The sequence below is a fragment of the Manis javanica genome, chromosome 12 (assembly GCF_040802235.1).
Source record: "Manis javanica isolate MJ-LG chromosome 12, MJ_LKY, whole genome shotgun sequence".
In the NCBI taxonomy this organism is placed as follows: Eukaryota; Metazoa; Chordata; class Mammalia; order Pholidota; family Manidae; genus Manis; species Manis javanica.
The window spans coordinates 56,016,222-56,042,902 of NC_133167.1; the positions used below are offsets into that span (position 1 = coordinate 56,016,222).

The following is a 26,681-nucleotide window of genomic DNA, read 5'->3' on the forward strand; positions in this document are numbered from 1 at the left end:
CTTGGATGAGATGACATCTCAAAGGTTTCAGTGAAGTCACCAATCCAAGAGTTTTAGCTCACACTTGCAAAGCATTATTTTATAAGGAATTTTGCTGATTCATTGCCTCTTACTTACTATGAAAAAACTTGGTCTCATACAGCTGAACAGATTCACCTGGTTGTAGTCATTTAAGTGTCAGAGCTGGAATTCCAGCCTACATCTTCTAATTTTAAGTCTAATATCCTCTATACTATATAAAAATCATTAGGAAAGGTACAACCACAAGAGTAATTTATACATTCTTCCCATACTAAGAAATATTGTTTTTTTTTTATACATTCTTCCCATACTAAGAAATATTGTTTTTTTTTAAGGACAAAGATTCTTTGAATAAAAGAATTGTTACCTACATATTGGAACATTCATAGATGCCAAAAAATTTTTGCAAGCTATTTTAGAAGATGGCTTGTCTAAAACAGAATTCAGCTCCTAACATTCTATACACATGAAGAAGTTTTATTGTAACAAGAAAGACTTGCTAATTCTTTTACATTAGAAATTTAGTATTTCTACATTGTATGGAGTAATGGTAGTGGATTTTATTATTAAACAAAACATTTGAGAACATTTCTAAATTAGGATTATTTACAGTGGGCCCAATGGGCACTTCCTATTGTCAACTGCCTTCTAGGAGGAAGGACCTCTAACCACGTGACTTGTTTCATTAAAGGAAGGATTATCAGCAGTAAGGCTTGAGACAATTCATTCTGTACCTGCTAGTTCTCATAATTGGTCAGAAAGAAAAGATGACAAGAAAGTTGCTTGCAAGCCCGTAACTTCAAACTGAATCTGAAGTGCTTGCCAAGTGCTATCATTTGAGCAGCAGGGGACTTGGGAACCTGGCGTGGGGGGCAGCAGGGGAACTCTAAGCTCCTCTGAAACTCAGAATTCATTTCCAGAGTAAAAAAGTGAAAGAATTGAACATTTCTAACTTTAAATGTTTCGCCAAATCATGGAGATATGAGTTGACTGCCATAGAAAAGGAAATTTACAAGTTTGATTTTGAAAGCTACAGGAAAAAGGACTTGGTATGGCTGTTTGTATCATTAATAATAGACAAGAGTTTCTGGTAAATTGTTAGGGTTGTTTTAATACATATATGTATACATGAGAATAGTTTCTGAATACGTAGCTTTAATACACAAAGTCACAAATATAAATCCAGGAAAACGTCAACATTTAGGTTCAGAAGGTCCAAGAAGATGTATTACTGATACTGTTTTTTTTAGGTATTTCATTAATGAGATGTCAAAATATTCTTTATAAAGGCTATTATAAATTACCTTAATTCATAACTCAAGACATTAATCAAGTTAAAAATCTTTAGAAGTATTTCAATTTTAAAGTTTATGTAAGCATATAGTAAAATGTCCAATTCTTAATATCTAAGATATTCACAAACAAAAAAATTTTAATCTTCTGAATTGAGATCTGATTTTACTTTACAGAAGGGCAAAAACATTCTCCCAATAAATATCAAAAACACTTAAGTTTATAATGTTGAATTTAAAAACTACATTATAAAATTAACTCCCGAGCTGTGGTTTTATCAGCAAGGTTTTAAGCCACAGGGCTTTTAACTGATACCTTCTACATCCCTAAAATGAAACTCTATACATATTCCTCTTGCTATTCTATTTAAACTGTTTTAAACTTCAGATAAAAAGGGGCTTACCTTAAAAATCAGTAAGTTCTCTGTCGTTTGTTAGAGTCTTCTCTTGGGGAATCTGCCAGCATAACTTTAAGTCTTACTCCATTCAGGATCTTTCCATGTAAAGTAGTAATGGCATCATTAGCGCTTATCCTGTCTGCATACTTGGCGTATCCCACATTTTTTCCTGACACAAGGTAAACTTCAATCAGGTTACCAAAACGACTGAAACAAAGTAAAAAAATTAACTGAAACTCATAAATCCACCTGCTTGGGTCTAAAAGTTGGGGTCCATTCTGGACTCCTTCTTCACTCCCCTCCCCGCATCCAATCTCTAATTCAAGTCAGTGTTCCTTCTTCAGCATTTCCTCTATCAGTCAATGTATCTCATTCTCACTCAGGTCTCTTTCCTCATTCAGACCATCATTGAGGAATACCTTTTTCACTAGTTTCCCTGCCCTCTGGGCTTGTCCCTCTCTAATCTATTTTTTGCCCTGTCTTCTGAGTGATCTTTCTAAAAACACAAATATGATCATTTTCTCCCTAAAAAATCCCTTCAGCAGCCCAGGGTAAGGACAAACTCCCTAACATAGTTTGTGGGCTACTCTTGATATGGTCCTTGTCCTCTCCAATTTCATCTTCCCTCATAGTTGCTCACATTCCATACCCTAATGGCCTCTTTTCACCTTTTCTCTGGCAGGAATAACTACCCACATGCCCAGCTTTCTTCCCTGGCTAAATTATTTTTATCCTTCAGGTCCTCACAATAACTTGCTTCTTTTAAGAAGTCTCCTTAGTTTCTAAGGTAGGTGACCCTCCTAAGTATTTCACAGCCTGAACATTCCTTTTCCCAACACCAGTCTCACTAGGTTGTAATTTCCTATTTTCTTATCTGCCCCCTACATGAGATTACCTCCAAGAAGAGGAGGCCTGTTTTATCTTGTTTATGCTTTGTTTACATGATATCTCTTGTACTTCAGTGACTGCCTGGCATAGAGGCGATATTCAGGAAATAAACTAAATGAATCAGTTAAACAAAAGTCAAAATACATGAACCACATCTCTGGTATTTTGTGCAGCTCTTTAAAAAGCTTTCTAACAAGGCAAACAGAAAAAAAAACCATAAAGAAAAAGTTAAGGTTAAAGAAGTCATATTAAAAACACAGAAATAAACTACAGCCTTCCTCTTTTTTACACTTATCATATACTCTTCCCTACAATCAAGAATTGTTTACTCAGTATAACCCATAAGGCCCCAACAGAGCACTGACAAAACAGGAGACACTTAGTAAACACTATTCTGTTGATCATAACTACAAAGGAAAAGATATGTAAAGAGAATTCTAGAGGACAGGTCTAAACAGATGTTCCTTCTATCAAGAAACTAATGATTTGTCCATTCTGTGAATGAAACTTTTCAAAATACTACTACATGTTTTATGCTTTAAAACTAAGTAATAGAAAATTCTCTGTGCAGACTCTAGGGTTTAAAGAATAAAAAAGAAATGATAATGTATTTTAAAAGATGATAGAGTAAGGACTTTTTAAACCACAGAACAAATCATCTCAACCTGATAGTTTTGATACAGGAAGTTATGAGATTGAGAGTGCTTAACATTAACTGGCTTAAATAATTTATATTATAAAATATAACTTTTTGGAATTGAAATCTTACCAGAATATATCCTCTAATACATCTAAAGGTAAAGGATGAGGATTAAATACGATAAAAAGCCTTTCTTTCACAGGAGTTTCAGGAGGGGCTTTTTTTTTGCATGATGGAAGTACAACATCTGTCTGGATCTGAGGCAATTGTGATGCAGAATTTCCTCCAAATTGCTGTTGAAGAGTTAAGTACAAAATGAGAAAAAGAAAAACTGCACTTTGAGAACTTTAAGCCAAGAGCTAAAGAGATGTGTATCATGGCACCTATATGGTCTTTTACTGTAGTTCTGAAAATTTTTATTATATAGGTAATAAACAAATACTGCATTTATTTTATACCCTATTAATGCATTGTGAAGGTTTAATTCTTACCTACTTACCAGAAATTGCTGCTGACTTGGGTTGTTCCACACCATTGATGCAAGCTGTGCAGCTACCATCTGTGTTGCCATTTTTCTAAGGAGACTAGAGATAAAAACTAGTAATTTATAGCAAACTAGGAATACTCAGTTTCTTAATGGTAACTTGTTTTGTGTGATTTCCTCACCTGAGTGGTCAATTGCTTTTTATTTTTATTCTTTAAGTCATATCACATACACACAAAGCTCAGCTTTAGACACTCTTGGAGTGGTACTTACTCTGCTGCATTACTCCCATCATCAATGAAGGAAACCCCTATCCGATTTCCAGGAGGGTACTGAAATCCATGTAACTTATATTTTGCATAAACAGCTGATGCTACATTAAAATACTGAACCACTCCATGACCTAAGACAGAGAAGAGAATATACAGGAATTAAAAAGAAAGCAGACTGAGTAAACCTAAAGCCTGTGTTGCCACAAAAATGAAACGATATCGGAATAACCTAATATTACACAATTAAGTACAAATTCAAATGTGTCAGAAAACAAGGAAATCTTTTACTGGGTGCAACAAGTTGTGTTCTTTTAAGGGAAGTGTAAACCAGAGTTTGGTAATGATTTAAATGTGGTATTTTAAGAAGAATGGAATCATAAGCAAGTTTTGTCCAATGAATTCAATTTTAGGATATTGTTTTTTCTTATATTACAATGAAATACCTCAAAACCAACCAGTTTTTCTTAACTTTTTATTCTTTGAAATCCTAAAAATTTTCCCTATATACTGATTAGGAAATGAAATGAAAAGTGATGTGTGAAAAGAATACACATTGATCTTGGCTAGTTACAGTGGTAGAAAGGAAAAGTAACATACACAAAAAACAAAGGGTAGGCAACAAAGGGTCTCAGATGAGATGTCATATTTCATAGGGTTTAAAGAATTCTTTTGGAAGGTTTTCAGCTGAGGGAATAAACTTTAGTTCAGGAGGGTGATGCTGAAGAGGAGGTTAATTTTATGCTATAGTCCTTATACAGAGAGCCCAGGAGCTTGTAACACAACCAAAAGGTTTTTTTTTTTGAGAGGCCATCTCTCATATTTATTGATCAAATGGTTGTTAACAACAATAAAATTCTGTATAGGGGACTCAATGCACAATCATTAATCAACCCCAAGCCTAATTCTCAACAGTCTCCAATCTTCTGAAGCATAACAAACAAGTTCTTACATGGTGAACAAGTTCTTACATAGTGAATAAGTTCTTACATGGTGAACGGTGCAAGGGCAGTCATATCACAGAAACTTTCAGTTTTGATCACGCATCATGAACTATAAATAATCAAGTCAGATATGATTATCCGTTTGATTTTTATACTTGATTTATATGTGAAGCCGTATTTCTCCCTTACTATTTTTATTATTATTTTTTAATAAAATGCTGAAGTAGTAGGTAGATGCAAGGTAAAGGTAGAAAACATAATTTAGTGCTTTAAGAGGGCAAATGTAGATGATCGGGTCTGTACCTATAGACTAAGTATTAATCCAAGCTAGACAAGGGCAACAAAACATCCACAGATGCAGATTTCTCTCCAGACAAGGGGGGTGAGGTTCTAAGCCTCACCTCTGTTGATCCCCAATTTCTCACCTGATGGCCCCCCTGCGACTGTGCCTGTCTTAGGTTGTTCGTCCCTTGAGGAATCTTACCCGTCTCTGGCTAACCAGTCATCTTCCGGGGCCATACAGGGAAATGTAAAGTTGGTAAGTGAGAGAGAAGCAATATTGTTTGAAAAGGTTAGCTTTTTACTTCTTTGCAGATTTATGCCCTGTGGCTTCTATGCCCAGCATTTGTCTTGAGGTATCTTTACCACTTGGAAGAATTATGATACTTGGTAATTTTCGATATGAGGCACAAATTCTACTAAAGGGTTGTAATTAGGAAGGAAGAAGAAAAGCCCCTTCATGATGCACTGGGTTCTCGCAGGTGTGGATGTGGTCTGGATGTTGTCCTGTGTCTTCTGGTCTCTCTTTTAGGAAGAATTGTATTTTCAAAAATATATGTGGTTTTGGGAGGAGATTTCCGTTGCTCTGCTCACGCCACCATCTTGGCTCCACCTCTCTCCTAAAGGTTTTATATCATATATATTATGGGGACCTGGGGAGAATGCTGTTAAAATTAACGTTCTTCTCTAAACCCAAGCATCACAACATTTTAATGAAATTAAATTAAACCTCAGAAAGAAAATGAGCATAATATTAATTTAAATAGTATTTTAAGTATATGTTGATACCTCTAGTAAAAAGGTGTTCCAAGGACACACATATTTATTAGACACTTCTAATCAGAGAAATAATACAGGAAGTAAAGCAACAAATATATTTCAATATACTAAACACAAAACAAATGAAACTACATATGAGTATAACAACAAATGAGTCATAAAAAAATGTGTGCCTTAGAGTTAGAACAAAGAATGATAGTGTGAGATTGGGTTCCTGTTGGAGATGGTCCAAAGTAGTGCAGCGAAGCAGTCCTGGTAAAGACCAGCACTACATAGAGTAATACTGAGTATGAAGGGTGGGGGCACTCCAGGCCTGTCAGGCCACGTGACCCAACTCATTTCCCTACTTTCCCTCAACATCTGTGACATCATAAAAAGATTAAGTCAAGTATGTCTACAGTACTGGAACAGATACCAAATACGAGTTATTTTACCACCCCTTACCTCCAATTCTTCAAAGCAAACCAGTGAACCCATTAGATTACTGAGTGCCTAGTATGTGCCAGGACTTGCAAATTTTTTATTGCTCACTCTTATTTAATCTGATTTTAGAAGGTATTAAAAATCCCAGTTTTCAGAAGAGGCAGAAGAGGCTCAGTCTTGGTAGAAGTCTGCCAAGATCACACAGCTAGGTGACATGGCTGGAATCTGCACCTGACTGATGTAAAATGGAATGCCCACCTTTTTCCCATTATGCTACCATGAGTCCCTTTTAAAAAGGACTTAAAAAAAAAAACAACAAAGATGGATTAAGCTAATATTAGATAATGGGTTCAGTCAATTAATTAGTTAACAAGTTCAAATGGCTGATACCAGAGCTTTGCTTCTATTAAAAGGGGAAAAAGAAGGAGGGCAATTAGATGCCTGAAATGAAGGGAGGAGTTTCATTTGGATTTAAAGTTTAAGAAAGAGACTTAGGAAGAGGAAACTTCAAGGGTTTTGTAACTCTGCCTACCATTAAACAGGAAGAGTAGACAGACCCAATCCAGAGGTATTTTTGTTGTACAACTGGAAGCACAGAATGCTCTATTTTGTGTAAGTTAAAATATTATTTTTAAAAATAAATGATTCTGTATAATGGAGATATATTCCTAGTGGCTTATTTACTAAGGTATCATTGTATCTGAAAGTTTAAAGTAGAGAAAAAGGAAACATAAAACCCTTACACACATAGTTTATCTGACATAAAAAGTCCCAGTGGGGAAAAACCACTTTAACAAAACACAGTATATTGAAAAATAATATAGAAATTACTTTACCATAATTAGAATAAGGATCTCGTTGAACCTCACAATATTCCAATCCTGGTACTATGTCAAAAATGCTGAAAAGCTGCTCTTCTGTGAAAGGAACTCTTGACACGACTGACAGACGTTTGGAGATAGCCTCCTGGATTCTGGAGTCATTCTTGTCAAAACTTGAGAATTCAGATTGTTGTTCTCCAATAATATAAAAAAAGTAAATCATTAAATTTTTATACATTCAAGAATTCCTTTAACATTTTAGGTACTGGAAAATAAAATGAACTGTCATTAAGTCCATTTTATTGAACAAAGGTACTGCATTCTGTAGTATGCTCTTGGTCATTAGCACTATTCAGAAGGGATCAAGGATGAGAAACCAGACAACTATCCCCACATTCCTGTTTTCAATATAGAAATATAAACAAGAAACATGTAGTCTAATTTCACAGGAATATGTTCAGTACACAAAACTGCAAAAAATGCAAGTGTTTCCCCTACATGAAAGTCTATACCAAATAACATGTACAGGCCTTACATTCATTACTCATTTTTCCCCTTATCTAGCTTCTACTTTAGTCATTCCTCTCCCTTCTCCAGCCCTACTTTTAAAGTAGTTCAGGGATATAATTTAAGGGCTCATACTGAGGAGATTATCTGCGTATGTCTTTTATACTTTTTGGTTAGCTGCACAGAAGAGAAACTCACCCAAAAAGTAGTAGTGGCATAGTTTAGTATTTTGTTAATGAAATAAACAAATGTTATACTAAGGACATGAGGAGTCATTACTAACTGCATAAAAAAAAAATCCCACTACTTTTAAGACTTTTATTCACTGAGATTTAGACTACTGATAAAATAAGTTTTTTAAAAACTCAAATCAGATTGCATATCCTACTTACACCTTTAAAGGTAGCCCACTTACCAAATGGAAACATATTTACTCTAGGTTCATGTCCCAAAGTCTCCTGTCTCATATTACTATAATAATCTTGTTCCGAGGATTCAGCTGCTTTATTTTTAGGTTCTGCCAAGATTGCCCTAAAACCTGAAAAAAGGGAATCTGTGAATTTCAAACTTCAAAGACAATTTAATAACATGCCTGCAAATATACTTGATTGCTAGTGCTTGGCTTATTTTTATAAATGTAAGTGTGTAAGACAAAATTGACAAAACAGCCATCTCCGCCAGACCTACTTTGATCTTTGGAAGATGGCAAGAAGTAAATGAGAAACAGCAAGAATCCCAAATTATAGGTCCATGTAGAAATGAAAGATCAGCAATTCTATGCTATCTTTTCTGATCTCTCCCTACTACAGATGACATCATTACTCATTTTCCCAGGGTCCTCAAAAACTAAATCTTATTGGGCTTCTTCACTCAACCTGTCATCATGATTTTTCCTCTGAAATACACTTAGAAGATGTTATCATTTACTCTTGACTTCCTTGCCTGTTTTAAAGTTAGATTACCTTCAATTAATTACAACTCTTCAAACAGTCTCTTTGCCTTTGGGTCAAGTGTTTTAACTAGGCAGCCAAGGATGAGTTTCAAAAGGTGGGAAGTTCCAAGAACCCTCTGGAACTTTAAACAAAATGCTTATGTATATGTACATATGGGCAAATTTCATGGGAGATTCATAGCTTTCATCATGTTATTCAGTAGCTGGCTCCAAAAGGCATGAAACCAGCCACTTTAAACTCTTTCTCTGGAAATACATCCTTGATACTGTGGCTAGATCAACTGTTCTAAGATAGTTTTTATTATTTTTGTCCTTTTAAAACAATCTACAAGGGAATCTTAACGTGGGCTGAACTCAGATCAGATTGCATATCCTACTTACACCTTTATAACCTACCATACATGACCCAATGTGCTTAATTAACTTTGTTTCATAATTTGTCAGAGCAGTGTTAGCAAAGGCTCTGTGCTAACACTGCTCTCACTGTCTGTCCTGCCTACTCCACACCAGATGAAGAGTTTACCTCCAGATCTGTTCCCATGCTCGTTCAGTGCGTTTGTCTTTCTCCACTGATGGGCAATATACATCTTTTAACATTTTCTCATTTGGCAAATTTTCATTGAATCTATTATAAAAATGGCTGTATCTTTGAGAGAGATCTCAATAAATCTTTCTTGACAGCCTATTACTGTACTTGGTAGTTAGAAGTGACCAAAACAGAAAAATAAGATATATTGCTTGCTTTCAAAGAGCCTTTAAAAAAATTCTTTAATTATCCTTTAACTATTTTTCACCTATTAGATTTTGGCTACCTAATACAGTCATAAATTCCTTAAGTGCTGGAGCTGCTGCATATTCCGTTTCTATCTGTCTACTCAACATATTGGTGAACATGCCATTGGTACTAAATGCTGGCTGACTGAGAAATTCAGAAAGATCTAAGAGAATTTTGGTGCATACCTTGGGGTTCCCTAAGAATTCTGCTCATTTACAATAATTCTTTCCAGTATGTATAGATTCCTATAATAACCTGAAACTAATTTAATTATTTCTCATTTCTATAGGTCAGTATAACTAGAAGTATGACAACAATGAATATTTTCCTTGGCTTTTTAAAAATTCTTATTCTTCTATATATTGCTTATGTACACTTGCAACAACAGATACAATTAATGTCATTCTAGCTTGAAATTAACCCAATGTATATTTACTTCCTTCTCTTAGCAAACCTTATAAATCCTATCCTTAATCTATATTTTATTACTATGCTTAATACTACACTTAATTCTAAATTAGGGTTTAGGTTCAATGTAAACAAATATTACAGAAAACTCGAGCTTTTTAAATACAAAGAATATTTTTTAAAAATCTGAAAGGGTAGATCAATTTTTCAACACTTAAAATTTTAAAACAGTTTTTAAAAAACCAATAGAAACAATAATCAAGGTATGGCAACAGCATTTTCATCTACTAAGTTAATGCAGGTGCTCATATTTCTCATCAGGATTGTGCCTCAATGAAAGCTTAATCACAGCCCTAAATAATTTTTGTCCTAGGACTATATATATATATATATATTTGAACTTCCATTACTAGGATTATATTAATAGGAATGGTTATTAGCAAAAAATCAGTATTAGATTCAGTTATTTAGAATAGCAAGAATTTTTTAAAAACTCTTTAACAACATTAAATGAACACATCCTTACTTCGATCACAGTTTTCTATTGCTTGGGCAGCTTGTGACGGTTTTAAGTATCGAACATAGCCCAAACCTTTACTTTCTCCAGTTACTTTATTCTTAATAATGCTGCAATACTCGATGTCTCCATACACCTGTGAGATTTAAAAGACATGGTCAAATTAATAAACTGAACAGATTATTTCAGGACTAACTTAAAATTTACTTGTGCTTCTTGCTTGCAAAAAAGAAATCAGAATTTAGTCATTTTTAATAATGCAATCAAAGTTCACAAACTAATGAGACACTAGCAAAATAACCATTAGGATAAAACCAAATAACATTACCAAAATAATGATAACTTTTATTTACTGAGCATTTGCTTCATGTATGTTATCCTGCTCTTAACAACAATCCTTTACTATAAAATCCTGCTTATTTCAGACAAGGACCTTAGAGAAATCAAATAACTTGCCTAAGTCATGAGGGAGACAAGGAATTTGTACATGGTCTGGAAAGCTCCAAAGTTTTGCTCAGTGGTGGTTAAGAGCAGAGGTTCTGGAATTGAACCCTTATTAACTGGACAGCTTAGTTAACCTCTTCATGTTTATCTCCTTATCTGTTAAATGGGGCTAATAGCTATACCTATCCTCATTGGGTTGTTTTAAGGGTTACATGAACTGATGTATACCTAAAGTGCTTATTAGGATCTGGAGCATACTAAAGTCTCAGTAAACACTAGCTATAATAACTTGTCTGCCTTCTAACAGGAGCATAAATGACTGTGTATTGTTTTGAAGGAGAGCCTCTCAAAGTACATCTCTAAAACATAGCAGTTCACTCAGAAAGGTAATTCAGTATGCGAGAACTATGCAGTAAATAAACTGATGGTATACAAATTCTTAGTATTTATTTATCTTATAAAATTCTCATGTGAGCAATTAGCAACTTAATTAGTATACATTTAGGTAAATATGTCACATTTGTTCACTCAGAGAAAAATTTACAAATATATAAGGTAAAAACATCTTTCTTACTACTGGAAGACATATGGAATGTGTATTTTTGGTATTTGCTATTTCTGAATTCTTTTATTCAACTCTCAATTGGGGTAGAACAGAGGAAGTTTGAAAATTACTTTTTACTAATTGTTTCTCTTCTTTCTTGCTTGTACTGGGAAGATTAGTAGAAAAAGGATAAAAAATTACAAATAGAAACAATAATTGCTTTTTAATAATTTTTGTGAAAGTGTATCACTGCATATAAAAGTCAACAGCTAATAGACTTAAAATTGTTTTCAAATTTCACTGACTATAATCTTGATATAGTTTAGAGCTGTAGTTAGATTTTTTCTTTAAATGTAACCCCTTCAGACAAAAACTATAAAGGATAAGGCTTTCTGTGAATAAGCACAACACTGACATGCATAAGCTTGCAGTAAGTACTAGGTAATGGAGTTCACACACCTAGGCCTGCCTGACTTACTTCTACATCAGTAAGCAATAGAGAGAAGCAATAAAGAGGCGTGTATAAGACAATGCTTTGAAATTTTAAACACCAGGAGCAGCTCTGGATTCAGACAGCCTAGGTTTAAATCTTGACTCCACCAGCTACTAGGTATGTGACCATATTTAAAACTCTATAGAGTTTCATATTTTATTTTTCTAAATCTGTATCTTTATTATTATATGGGTATGCAGATGAGGGACATCATCATTAATATTTTCTAGTTTATATATATATATATATTTCTATTAAGGTTCCATATTGTTTAAAAAGTTAATTTATTCTAGGTTTAACATTTAAAAACTAGATTGAAATAGATGACTTAAACATAGTTATTTAGTTCTCCCCCACTAAGCTAATGATCTAACATAAACAACACTTAAGATTTATTAACCATACAATTTTGGACAATAAATTATTACAGATGCTAGCTGATTAGAAAACTTAAGTACCTTAAATTTGTCCCGTAGATCTTCTTCCGTGTAGGACTTTGGTATCATAACAAATATCCTTGTAAGTTCTTCATCTTCAACATCACGGTGACTTCCAGATGATCGGGACTGAGCAATGAAAACCTAAGAAACAAACAAAATCCCCAAAACAATGTGGAAAAATCAGTTAACTGTTTCCTTATTTCTTAAGTATACTTATTTCATTATTAGTATGAGATTCCTGTTGGGTTAAATGCAATGCAATAGGGTCTTATTAAAAAGTTTTTTTAAAGCAATTTTTATTGCAATGCCTTTTTAAATTAATTTTTATTGCAATACCAATTTGTGTTGTTTTTACTTTTGTGTTTTTGTTTCTGAAGAGCAATAATCAGTGCACTGAAAAAGAATATGTACTCTGCAGTTGCTGGCTAGTGTTCATGTATAGTTGACTAATAATGTTAACAAAATGTTATACATCTTTACTGATTCTGTCTACTTGTCCTACCTGATACTAAGAGAGTAGTATAAAAATCTGTGGATTTATCTTTCTCCTTTTAGTTCCATCAGTAATGCGTCACATATGTTGAGGCTCTATTACTGGCTGCACATTGTTATGTATTTTTTTACTGACATTTTTATACTTACAAAAGTACCCCTATCTCTGTTGATACTCTGTGTATTGAAGACCATTTTGTCTGATACCATACCGGCTTTTTCTATCCTTTTACTTTCAACCACTTTGAATCTTTATACTTAAACTGTGTCTCTTGTAAACAGCATTTAGTCCTTTTTCATTTTTTAATCTTGATAATATTTGTCATTTAACTGGCTTGTTTAGTTTTTTGCTTAATGTAATTATCAATATAGTTGGGTTTAAATCTAGATGGTCATATTTTCAATTATTTTCTTTCTAACATCAACCTTTAAGAAAAAGTAATATAACTGTATCCTGAATCATCTCCGTGATCATCCAAATGATTTCCATGAGAAAGAAAATGCACAGGACAACATGAGGCTCTACTTTCTACTACTAGCAATTTAGTTTTATTGAAATATCATCTGTGACTCTGGATCATTGCTTGGAATTTTAATATGCTTTGTAGTATTGTTTTTATTTAATCTGTAAAATAATTTTGGTTTTACATTATACCAGAGGAATGTTAAAATCTTTAATTAGGATTGTGGATTTGTTTATAGAGCTACAAGCATATGAATTTTAATGGCTACTTTTAGTTCTTACAACTTGGAAGAAATGTAACACATTTAATACAAAAATACAGGGTCCTTGAGGACCTTTCTTCTTTAAAGGGGGGGCTATATACCATTCAAGTAAGAGAAAATTTGAACCTATGTAACTGCAGAGTGGGAGGCAGCAACTAAAATGACACAGAACTTAGAAAGCCATCGGATTTTAGAAGTATTGAAAAAGAAAGTCATTATGTTCGCTTGGAAAACAGCTGTCATGGAGGTGGAGGACCCTGCTTATAAGGTATGGCTGGAGACATCCCTACACAGTCTATCTACTTCTATTATTCTTTCAATAAACTTACACATATGCCAGGTACTGTATGAGGTATTAGTGATAGGGTATTGAGTAACACAGAAGAAATAGTCCCCTAGAAAGTTAGGTTAGTGAATTTATCAGTAATGAATGGCCAACAGGGAAATATAAGTAGGGAACCTTTATGCATATGGGAAGACACCAGGGGGAAAAAAAGAGCCTCAAGTAAGAGTTGAGATTGGAGGAGCCATCAGATAACCAATTTCTAAATTTCAGAAGACTGAAGCATTTCAAATTTCTGAAAAGGGAGAAAGTGTCTAAGAAGAACACATGTATAAAAACTAAGCACCTAATGGATGATTTCTTCTGAGATTTTATGTTCAGACTATGGGATCAAAATAAGCATTCTTGCAAAGCTAAAAACCAAATTTTTCTCTATTTTCTAGGTTTACCCCTTTTCCCCAGATAATGCAGCTAGTCACAGAATAACTCTTACTTGGACAATCTTTTCTGGCTGTAAGACTAGTGCTATAATTTTCTTATACGTCTTGTAGATCCTTTGGAACTTTGCAAAAGCAAAGTACATGAGAAAAATTGAAGCTGAATTAATTTAATTGGAAATAATGAAACCCCCCCCCCCCAAAAACCTACATTCCAGTGGAAGACAGCCCAAGCTGAAGCTGCTGAAAGAATGAAGTTAAGACTGTCTTAGCTAGGCACTGCAGTGCAACAACCCTCTAGCTAAAAATAGCATATAAACTTTAATTATCTTTGGGAATAACTTAATTTCTTTGTGGCTAAAAAGGAAGGGTACATTTCAGTGTTGGGACTTTTTCTTTTCTTGTTAAGAATTTGATCCAGGAGAAGGGGTTCTATATGTTTCAAATTTGGGGTACTGTTTTTGAGTTGCAGACAAGAGCTCTGTGGTTATATTATACTCAAAGTATAAAAACTCTCCACAAAGATCATACTTAGAAGATGAAAATTAGCAATCTAGTGTAGTCAGAAGACTACAGCTTCCTGTTATACAAAGCATAATTTAAGAATTGTTTTTACATTTTTAAGGGGTTGTTAAAAACAAAGAATATGTGACAGAGACTTTATGTGGTTCACAAAGTCTAAATATTTATCATGTGGCCCTTTACAGAAAGTTTGCCAAGTCCTGATCTAGGATATGCTTATAATTAATTTTATTGATGATCTGTTCTGACCTTTTTCAGAGGGCTGGGGAGGTGGAAAGAGATACGGGGAAGACCTCCAGACTGAAATACCTGAGTCTTTATTATATAGTCCATAATTAATAATATTCTCCTCAGTTTTCCATAGTATATGCAAAAAAAAAGAAAGTTGAGGGAAAACAGAATTTTGTGGATGGCTCCAACTATTTCCACGGATGAAAGGCACAATTTAAGCAACTGTCAGGTTCTTGGTAATGTCCTGCACTGAGTTCACAGCAAGTAAGGAATGACATCTTGACTATTACTGACAAATAACAAGGATATACTGAGGTCTTACCTTTGTGCCAGATGCTGTGCTAAAACCAAAGATTAAGTCAAATAACTCTGAAAAAATGACCCTTCCTGCCATGTGTTATCTTAATTTCCAGACAAGTGTAGGAACTTAATATAAATACCACCAGGGTGAACGAAGAGCATACAGAGAGGCGTTTAATACTAATACAACTACCATTACAATTTGGCTCTTAAGGCAGTTTGCTTTTGTCTTCTTTCAAAGAAAAGAGGCAGTAACAAAATGTATGTTAGTAATACCTTCACAAAGAGGAGTATTTTAAATATTTAAATAATGTGCGACAAATATGCAATAGCAGAAGTTTTAATCACCTGCACTTAATTATTACATCCATACATGCCTTCGTCTAGTGCTAGGAAAAGGCCCAACAGCAAAGGGCTACAGCTTATTGTACTCTTTATCAAGTTGTTGAACCCCACAACCTGAGAAAAAGCAGAATTACTATGTTTTTATGCATGGCAAACCGGGGAGTCTGAGAGAGGCGGATCAGAAAAGTCCTCAAAGCAGGCGAGGGGCGAGAGATGGGCCTTGGAACGCGGAGCTCCGGATTAGTGACGGCGGAAGCTGGACCCCGGGCCACTGCAGCGCGGCAACCCGAGTGGCCGCAGCTGCCTGCGCTGCCCCAGGGGCGGGTATATTCCCCGTATGCCCCGATTCGGCCTTGCCCGCGGAGGATCTTGAAGCACCTCTCCCCAAGGCTATCGTTCCCTCTCACCGCCCCCGGAATGCCAGCTGCTGCCAGGGCCGCCCCTGGCAGCGGATGCAGTATCCCTACCCCATCCTGACAGTTTCGGGTGAAGGAGGCCGGTGAGACCCATCTCCCCACGACACAGCCCCCGCGAGCACCGGACCCGGGCACCCGCACCTTGATGGGCTTGGTGTCGTTGGGGCTGAGGCACTGGCCGTGCATCTCCTCCATGGCCCTACAAGCCTGAGAGCTGCGAGCAAACTTGACGAAGGCGATGCCCTTGGACTCCTTAGTGTGCTTGTCCCGCACCACCCAGATGTCTTGGATCTCGCCGAAAGGCGAGAAGCGCTCCCTTAGCACCGACTCGGGAGTGTACTTGCTGATCACCAGGAAGATGCGGCTATTGGGCGGCTCGTCCAGGCTGTCTACACCTGGGCGGAAGCCTCCGGCGCCCGCACAGCTGCCGGCTTCGTCCATGGTGCTTCACCCCAGAGCGGGAGGCAGGCCCCGGACCCTTTCTGTTCTCGCTTCCGCGGTCCCAGCGAACCGCCCCGTCGCACACCAGCCGTTGCAGGTCAGGTGCTCCGCTTCCGGACGACGAAGGAGTCCCGGGCGGGGCGCGGTCTCGCCTCTCTGTGAGCTGATTTCCGGGACGCGGCCTGCAGCGCCTCCAGGCGGCCCGGGGGAGCCTCTTCGGTTCAGGCGTCCCACTTTGGGGAACGGAGCCCCAGATGTCAGGCTGGAATGGTCCGGTCTGGTGCACAGGTTTTCCCGCTCCTGGCTTTACTCAGCCCACAGAGCCCAAGAATTCGACCTCTAAACTTGCCATCTTGGTTATACGCTCAAAAGAAGACCACTATAGCACAGTGTTAAAACTGTACAGTCTTAGAGCTGAAAGGAGTCTTTGGGATCATCCAATTCCAGCTTCATTCATTGAGAAAATTGAGATGAGGAAATTGAGGCCCATGAGACAGCCAGAGGTAATGGAGATACAAATAACAGATCCCAGACCAGAACCAGCTCTGTCGCAGCTTCCCCAGAAGCACCCATGGGGGTTTAAAGGGTAAAAGGGTGGACTCCTCAGCTGTGGAACTAGGAGAAATTGTAAGGCGCAAACAAAGTGGAATATGCACTAACTTCTAAGACATCTGGTTAATGGGCCTTAAGGAGAGGTTAGCAGAAAACTAGAGAAATCCAGAAACAAGGCCTGGATTTAGCAGCGGCACTGGAATAAACTGACAAGAATAAACCAGAAAGTGGTCCAGGAGCAGAACTCTTTGTTCAAATCCAGACTGTTAAGACTCAGATGGCTATGAAGTCAAACAGATAAATACTATTTATTGTGTGCCACGCTCTATGCAAGGAGTTGAACGTACAATGAGGACAAGGAAAGAAAGGACCCCTGTCCGAGAGTTTTCTTTCTGTTGTGGAAGACAACATGGAAATACATGATGCAAAGTAATGTTATACTGTGTTAAATGGTTTTGCCACTGAATTGTGTGAGCTTGGAAAAGTTACTTTGTATATCCAACTTCACTTACCAAATGGAGTAGTTGTCAAGGTTAATTAACTAATTCATCCATTCATTTAAGCACAAATGCTTTTGACTGCTATGTTTTAGGCACTGTGCTGTGCTCATGTGACATAGTATTAAACAAAATGATCACTCTCCTTCCCTTATGAAGTTAATAGATCAGGCTTGTATAGTTAGGATTTATATGAGATAGTATATGTGGAGCTAACAGTTTAGGGATCAAAAGAGATAACAGGTGTACAGTGGCAATTTAACAGTCAGGGATTCTAAGTTCTCAGTTTGGCTTTAGCAGATCATGACAATTTCTACATGCATTACATTCCTCATGTGTAAAATGAAAGTTCTGTTTACTCTGGAACTTAGCAATCAAGGAAGTATTTTCTCTTAACTTTCCTTTTCTCTTTAACTTACCCAGATCAGTCAAATGAATGAAAACAATGTGGAAATGTAATAATTTTATCGATGTGAGACAGTATAGAGTCTAGCACACTAGTGCCATCTAGTGGAATACATATAATTTTCTTAAACTGCACAGACTAGGCAATTTCTGTTTTTTTGAGAAATGAGATTATTAATCGGTATCCTGAAAATTTTAGGCTGATAGAGTAGTTAAACTTTTTTTTAAAGTAAGGGATAAAAGATTTCATAAAACAAATCAGGAACAGAAATATTGGGAAGATGCTGGTAAAGCAAAATTTCTTGACCATTCAATCATGTGAAATGCCACATATTCATGGAAAATAATTTATTTACACATTACCAAGATATAGTAAATATATTTTTCTTTTTGACTGATCTATTAGTTTTAAACAGATTGAGATAAAACTCATATATCATACAATTCACCCATCTAAAGTTTTCAATTAAGTGATTTTTTTGTATGTTCAGAGTTGTATAACCATTAGCACAATCAACTGTAGAACATTTTCCTTACTCAATAATGACAGATTTGTCATGTTTCAAATCATATAAAATTATATTTGAACATGAAACACATGTAACCAAAACAGTTGAAAATTTCTGAGCTTTGGAAGGATGATTACTAATTGGTCTTATACTAGAGAAAAGATGTGCTGGGCATTTGTAGATTAAATTTTTTCAAGGCTTTAAAACATGTAGCCTATAAGACACAGCTATTGAATGTTAAACATATATTTATGCCACATTAAATTCATCTTTCCCTTGAAAGTTTTATTTTCCAAAGTACTTCCAAATTTCTTTTTAAAAAACAAGAGATGATGGGGAGGACTTGGTGAAGGGGGGAGCCTAGTAAACATAATGTTCTTCATGTAATTGTAGATTAATGATAACAAAATTAGAAAAAAAACAAGAGATGATATTATAGCTTATTTTTGAAATGCAAGGAAAAAATAGTAAATTCTTGTCATTGTTTTCCAAAATTTCTCAGACTATGAATTAGGTACAGTGAAGTTTACTGATGATTAATATGTCTTTATACATCATGTTTAATTTATGTTTTGCCTTATTTGCAAATTTTTATAGATTTTACCTGTGTTATTTACTGGTGGTCAGTTATTAACTTTTAGATTGTTCTGTATGAATATGGTCCAGAAGAGTCTCTGTTTTTCCCTGCTGTAAGGTTATTAGCTATTGGTAATGTATGTAAGCCCCTAGCCTGGCATGTGGTAGGCCTCAAGAAATGGTAGTCTCCTTCTTTTTCTTGAGTTTGTAAATCTTTGAGTTTGAGAATAATATTTAAGCCTGATTTTTTTCCCCCAGTAGACCTGGTCTTTCTGATTCAATTTGATGACCTATCCTTTTATATGAGAGGACAGAAGTCATAGGTACCACGTAGAATAATTTCACTCAACCATCTGGTAATTGTAGCTACTTAAATTATAAAAAAATTAATTACATTAAAATTAACTACAATTAAAATAATAAAAAATCAATTAGAGTCACATTAGCCACACTGGAAGTGCTCAAAGCTACTTGCAGGGTGTAGACTACCTACACAGACCAGTTCCATCTTGTCAGAAAGGTGTATTGGACAGCACTCTAAAGAGAATAAGAATATGGTAAACCTCCTACTTACCCAATACACAATATTTTTACTATAATGTTCCCAATTACCTTGAGTGTTGCACAGTTAAAAAGTTTTTTTTCATATTCCCATTTCTCTGTCACAGCTTTACTCACCCCTCACTGACATCATCATGTAACCAAAGGTTAGCTACTTCTCCATCTCACGTTTTCCTAAATACATCTTAAGACTTCCTCAGCTTTCTGGTTTTAGTACCCACTTTTAAACACCCAATCTCCATTCCTTGCTCCTTCAGAACTCATTCTCTCTTTTTCTATACATACTCTGTTCCTCTCTTTTGGCAATTAGCAGCTTGCAGCCCTGCTGTCAGTTCTTGTATTAATGCATTTCTTCATGTAGCTCATTTATAATGATTTAACTTATAATGCATTTAAGTCTCACCCCAGCTGAATTGTAACTCATAGAAAATTGGAGCTGCGGTTTAGTGCTAGTCATTCCAAGTTGTTTGACACAGTGCCTTGCCACAGTAAGCACTTGCTTTATTCCTTTGTTAACGTGATTTGATTCCTGCAATCAAATGCTAATGGGCCGTTCATAAAACGTTGAGCTCCTACTTAAAGCCAGAATTGGTACACACTGTGAATATACATAGATAATTTAACTCTTTGGTTAGGTAAAAGTTAAGCAAACAAAAAAGCCGGGCTTGAGAATGTTATGCTCGAAAGATGTTGGCCTTGTTAGACTTCAATTCAGTCAGCAGCTGCACAGCAGCGCCAAGGATTTAAACAACTAAAAATTGCGCGTTGTGCGCAGTTGCGATCCTGCGGGATCTGGGAGCCAATCAGCAGCCCGGGTAGAGCCCGGCCTGCCATTGGCTGGCATGCGCCGGCCGCACATGCCAGGCTGGTCCTGCAGTCCTGGACATTTGAGGCGCTGTAGTGGGGCTGCCACCCTCTAACTTGGCGAGCTGGCACTGGCCCGGCAGCGGCCCCGTGACTGCTAAGGGTTATCGGGGAGGGAGAGGGCGGGAGCTGCTGGCGCTCCGGGAGGTACAGGACGGGCTGGGAGGGAGTGGGCCGCAGAGCCATGCGATGATCCGCGCCCTGGTTACGGGCAATGCAGTTTGGCCTGGGTCCACCAAAGGGGAGTATCCAACCATCCTGCTAGTAAGAGGCACACTTTAGCCCCAGCCTGGGTGGGGCCTGGGCATCCCTAAGGACCGCAGAAAACTATTTCTAGTGAAGGGCCGCGCTCTGCAGCCTTTCATATTTCTGGGTGCGAGTGATTCTGAATAGAGCCTCAAGCCCACCGTTGGCTAAAGTTACCCTCCAGATGGAGGTGATGGGTTACCCTCCAGATGGAGGTGATGGCGTGGAGGAGATCAGATTGGGAGTTTGGAAAGCTGGAGTTTTTTGTCTAGCTCAGGGTCAAGCAGGGCAGATTAGAAGGGAGAAAGGCCACAGACACCTGTGCTATTGGGGTTGGATTCATAGATGTGACATTACTTACCCAGGTCCCGTTGTCGTGCAGGCACCCCACTGTAGTACTTTTTCTAAAACACGTAGAATCCCACATAACCTTAAGTCTGTGTAGTAGTTACCATTAAAATATTACAGTTAGCTTCCCCTTCCTCTTGTGGCACTTCAGTTATGTAGGTTTTTTAAACTTTGAAAGCTTTATTGGTATCTTGATTGCTCTTACCACATTCCTCTTTTTATGGGCTAAGTTAGACATGGCAATGATAAGTACCAATATAACAAAATATTTCACTTACTTCTAGTCAAACAGTTAAGCATCTGCAATGTGTCAGAATTTATGTTCAGCACAGGGTTGCCTAGATCATTATTAAAACGGAGTTGTTAAAATTAAAAGTCTAGGTTATAGGTTTAATTTTGCTCTTCTCACCTTTCACTGCACTGCTTACCAGGTTGTGACTTTACACAAGCTACATAACTTTTTGTACCTCATTTTCCTCATCTGTAATAAGAGAGATATTAATAATGTCTATCTCACATAGCATGTTTAAGGAGTAAGTACATTTATAAATATAAAGACCTTATACCAGGCCTGGCACACAGTAATCAAATCTTACTCTATTTAGCATTAGAATTCATTCTTGGGTGAGTGATCTTTATCCATTTCAGTGAGATATTTTTTCTTTTTTCTTTAAATTGAGGTAAAATTGGTATGTAACATTTGTAAGCTTCAGGTGTACAGCATTATATTTCTTCTTAATTACTAAATGCTATTAGAATGCCAGATGATCGTAGGACAAAACTAATTCCCTTGATATCCTTCCTAGCCTTCCTGCCCCCTCCCTTGCTGCCATTGCTCAATCTACTTGTTTTAATGCACTTTGAAGAGAGTCTTAGGTACTGGCCCAGCAGTGATTAAAGATGGCAGCAATGAATGTTTTAATTATGATCAATTCTAGTAGTTTGAACAGTGACAGTGAAAATTTTCTTTTAAGGGACTTGCATGTAAAGTCTATGTGAGTAAAGAGAGTATTTGTTTTTTCTTTTTTAAAAAATGTCTAGTTTCCTTAATTACCAGTAACATTTAACTGGTATAAAAATCAATCTAATCTTTCTGCTTTATATAAAAATTGGAAAAAAGATTCTTTTTTTTTTTTAGAAATTAAACATCTGTTTTTATTCTTTTAGTTGTTACTTGTGTATTTTGTTTTTGTTTTTGTTTTTCATTGAAGTATCATTGATATACAATCTTATGATGGTTTCACATAAACAACACTGTGGTTTCAACATTCACCCAGGAAATAAAGATCTTTAGTTAGTACTGAGATGACACTTTGTTTTTATATGATAAAAACTTTATGATTATAGTGAATGCATTTTGCTAAAAGACTATAAATTTTTTTGTGACTAAAATTTTCCTCTCTGTGGCTTCTGTTCAAAGGCTCAATGAATTTTGTACCTATATAAAAAATTACAGAACTCGAATAGGTAGAAATTGAAGGCAGTATTTTGGGTGAAGTTTGGAATTTTAAAATTTCTCTTAGGTAAAGTGAGCTTTCTTACTCCTCTGCTTATTATCTAACCTAAAACATTGATTAACAGCTTAGTTCTTTTGGATTACTGCCCAAAGAAAACTGTCGTCCCTTCAGATGGATTATGGACACTGTTTGGGGTTTCTACATAGATTTAAAGAAATTAGGGAGATACCAATTTTGCATATATGAAAAACTCACCTTCCTGAGTAGTAGCTAACTTTAGTTAAAGAATACTGTATTTTTCAATATTGTCAGAATAACACAAACTTCTGTTTGTCGGTTGAGTTATAAAGGTAAAAATGTGCTTAGGACTGTACTGTCAAAGATTAGGTATTTTCATGATTTCTGTAACAATAACAATTGTGTTGAAATCCATCCCCACCCAACTTCCCCAGCACCCACTCTTCAAAGAACACAAAAAGCAGGAAAACAAAACCCAGATACTGCATTCATTACCATTTCAAAGCACTTTTTTTTATTAAGTTGAAATTACTCTAATTTTTACATCATTTCAGATGGAGGAAGCATTTAGTTATGTAACAATTTTTGGCAGTCTTAATCAAAATATCTTTGTACAAAATTTATTGTATATATCTATCACCATATGATAAAATCTTCCATATTTACAACATACATTTTCCACTATATTAAACACATACTAATGCTGACTGAACTTGTGTTATTTAACTGCTTTCAGATAATACTTGATCTAATCTGATAGATTTGTTTATAGCTTAGAGTATAAAGTAAATGAAATATTATGTGTTACATATAGCTTGCTGTGATGTCATTCTTTTCTGTATGGTTTTTTAAATTGAAGTGTTGTTGATATACAATCTTGTATTGGTTTCAAGTATACAACACAGTGGTTCAACAGTTACCCATATTATTAATCCTCACCCCTCCCACTAGTGTGGTAACTATCTGTCAATATAGGAAGATGTTACAGAATCATTGACTATATTTTCCATGCTGTTTCTGTATGATTTTAACTTTTTAATTCTTTAAAGTTTATTGTAGGCATATAAATGCTCATAATAAATATATTTAAGCATCTTCATTTTCTTCTGTCCTTATTTTTAAGAAAGGGGATACCAAGTTAGACCTATATGCTTCACATCAGTTTTTGTATATGCATATTTTGGTAGTGAAAAGAAGAAATAAAATATGATTGGCCTAGATAAATTACTATAATTGCTTGAAAGCTGAAGTAAAACCAGGCTTATACCAATAGCAGTTTTTGAAGTAGCTAGAGCTAGAAATTAAAGCCTGATAAATGTGATGACTGAGTCTTTATAAAATTGGATGCTATAACATGTTTTTATTTTTGAGCACTCAGACTTCAAGGCATGTGTGCTTTTAATTCTGCTTTGCTTAATATCAGTAGTATTCACTTCGAAGTGATGGATTTCTTTTTCCCAGTTTTGCAAATCTGGTATTTTCTTTGGTCTGTGGTTTAATGTTTCATTGCAGAATAAAATGGGAGATGCTGAAATGGGCAAGAAGAACTTTATTCAAAACTGTGTTCAGTGCCACACAGTGGAAAAAGGTGGAAAACACAAAACTGTTCCAAATCTCTGGGACCTTTTTGGCCGAGAAACAGGACAAGCACCGGGATTTTCTTACTCAGGTGCAAACAAAAACAAAGGTAAAAACCAGGCAGCTATGACAGATAACTAGAAACTTTGTAGCAAAGAAGAAAGCACATGATTTAATATTACAATAATTTCCTAATTTGTAGCATTAAAAAGTGAAATCTCCATGTTTATGTTACTGAAATATTGATTTAAATAATAAGATTTGTGTTTTGATGACTGGATTCTTTTTGACCCGAAGAATTAGCAATCCTCTGTGGCATAGGTTTTTAAAAGCCTATGCAAGGTATTTAATGCAGTATGTTTATCCTAAAAAAGCCTGAGCTAAATTAAGAAATCAAATCATATTTTAATGGCATAATGGTAGTTTTCTATTTGCAGCAGTAATTCTTAGCAAAATTGAGGGGATGTTATATATTTTGAAAAAATATATTCAATGATTTCTTTGTTGGGGGAAGTGGTTAGAGGGCAGTTAAACTGAGAAAGCATTTTAGGGTTGAAATTAGAAGTGGTTGAAAAGACTTTAATATCTTAGCAAAGCAATTTATTATTCCTGGGCATACATATATATACATACATATGTATATATCATTAGTACTCACTTTAAAAATAGGGTATAACTCTAAATTAGAGTGCAGCTCTATTTTGAACTGTTCTTGGAGGCCTAGCATTTCTTATGGGATTAAATTGCAGATCACTGCTACATTACTGTTTGGAAAGTTTTTTATTTCATTTTTGTTTCTTCTTATTTTTATTGAGGAAAAATTCACATACTGTAAATTAACCATTTTAAAGTGTACAGTTCATTGACATCTAGTGCATTCACAACGTTTGCAATCACTATGTCTCTGTAATTTTCATTACCCCAGAAGGATCTCTGTACCCATTTAAGTAATCATCTACCATTTTCTCCTATCTCCAATCCTAGGAAACCACTAATCTGTGTTCTCGCTGTGGATTTGCTAATTATGCATATTTCATATAAAAGAAATCATATAATATATAAGCTTTTGTGTGGGGCTTTTTTCACTTAACATAGTATTGTCAAGGGTCATTGACATTGTAGTATGTGTCAGTACTCCTTTCCTTTATGGCTGCATAATATTCCATTGTATGTGTATATCACAATTTGTTTATCTATTCATCAGTTGGTGGACATTTGGATTATTTTTACCTTTTGCCTATTGTAAATAGTGCTGCTGTAAATATCTGTGAATAATTATTTGTTTGAGTCCCTGTTTCAGTTTTTCTGGATATATACTGAAGAGTGGAATTGCTGGGTCATTTATTAAATCTGTGTTTAACTTTTTGAGGAAAAGTCAAACTGTTTTCCAAAGTAGCTACACCATTTTTTATTTCTATCTGCAATGCAGTGTAGGATTCCTATTCTCTAAACACTCACCAATACTTGTTATATTCTTTTCTTTTTTTAAATTGTCGTCCTAGTGGGTATGAAGCGGCATCTTGTCATTTTGTTTTGCATTTCCTTAATGAACCATGATGTTGAACAGCTTTTCATGTGCTTTGCTAAAAAGAAAATCCCAGGCCCAAAATGGAGTCACTTGTGCTAGGCCTATGTCATCAAACCAGGACTTAATACCTAACCAAATTGCAGTTTCAGTTGTCCCAGAAATGTAATTAACTAATCAGTTTGGAATTTCCTGGTCAGCACTGGTGATATATCCATCTAATAAGACTCTTTTATCCTCCAAAGGGAGCTGCCCATGCCTGAAATAATCCTTTTTTGTTTGTTGATAACTTCCTTGTCCTGCCTTTAAAAACCTTTCCCTTTCTATAACCCTTTGGAATTCCTTTCTACTTGCTTGATGGGATGCTGTCTGAATCACGAGTTGTTGAATAAAGTCAATTTGATCTTTAAATTTACTCAGTTGATATTTTATTAACAGCTTGTTTGCCATGTGTATATTTTCTTTGCAAAAAGAAATTTTTTGTCTATTCATGTCCTCTGCCCATTTTTTTTTTGGACTGCTTGTCTTTTTATTGAGTGGTAAGAGTTCATTATATATTTTGGACACTAAATCCTTATCAAAATATGTGATTTTCAAAGATTATTCTTATGCTCTGTAGATTATCTTCATTTTCCTGATGTTTTTAATTTGTATGAAGTCCATTTATCTTTATCTGTTTTTGTTGATATTGCTTGTGCTTTTGGTGACAAATCTAAGAAATCTATCACCAAATCTGAGGTCATAAAGATTTACCCCTTTGTTTCTTCTAATAGTTTCATAACTTTGTCTCTTATGTTTAGGTCACTGATCACTTTTAAGTTAATTTTTTATATAGAGTGAGGTAGTGGTCCAACTTCACTCATTTGCATGTGATTATCCAGCTGTCCAAGCACCACTTGTTGAAAATTACAGAGACATAGTGATTACAAACGTTGTGAATGCACTAGATGTCAATGAACTGTACACTTTAAAATGGTTAATTTACAGTATGTGAATTTTTCCTCAATAAAAATAAGAAGAAACAAAAACGAAA

General features: G+C 35.6%; 1 protein-coding gene across 2 annotated transcripts; it reads right to left on the bottom strand.

The window, feature by feature from the left end:
• Positions 1-1,717: 1,717 nt before the first annotated feature.
• Positions 1,718-16,638, bottom strand: RBM45 (RNA binding motif protein 45). Of its 2 annotated transcripts, none has more exons than XM_073218655.1 (9): positions 16,213-16,638; positions 12,338-12,460; positions 10,408-10,534; positions 8,162-8,284; positions 7,255-7,434; positions 3,997-4,126; positions 3,739-3,823; positions 3,369-3,532; positions 1,718-1,880 (listed from the first exon to the last, which is right to left on the bottom strand). In XM_073218655.1, the coding sequence occupies exons 1-9, from the start codon at positions 16,510-16,512 to the stop codon at positions 1,835-1,837; spliced, it is 1,278 nt and encodes a 425-aa protein (XP_073074756.1). In that variant the 5' UTR covers positions 16,513-16,638; the 3' UTR covers positions 1,718-1,834. The 2 variants fall into 2 exon arrangements, with proteins under 2 accessions (XP_073074756.1, XP_073074755.1); XM_073218654.1 differs by having other exon boundaries at positions 1,718-1,918; positions 16,213-16,636.
• Between the last annotated feature and the right edge of the window lie 10,043 nt (positions 16,639-26,681).

What these genes read in the sequence shown, in the direction of transcription:
- RBM45 (XM_073218654.1), bottom strand. Translation starts at nt 16,512, where the DNA reads ATGGACGAAGCCGGCAGCTGTGCGGGCGCCGGAGGCTTCCGCCCAGGT. An exon ending in ATCTACGGGACAAATTTAAG is followed by an intron (nt 10,535 to 12,337) that starts GTACTTAAGTTT and finishes TAAATCTCACAG; the next exon opens with GTGTATGGAGACATCGAGTA. An exon ending in AGTAAATATGTTTCCATTTG is followed by an intron (nt 7,435 to 8,161) that starts GTAAGTGGGCTA and finishes ATATTATTGGAG; the next exon opens with AACAACAATCTGAATTCTCA.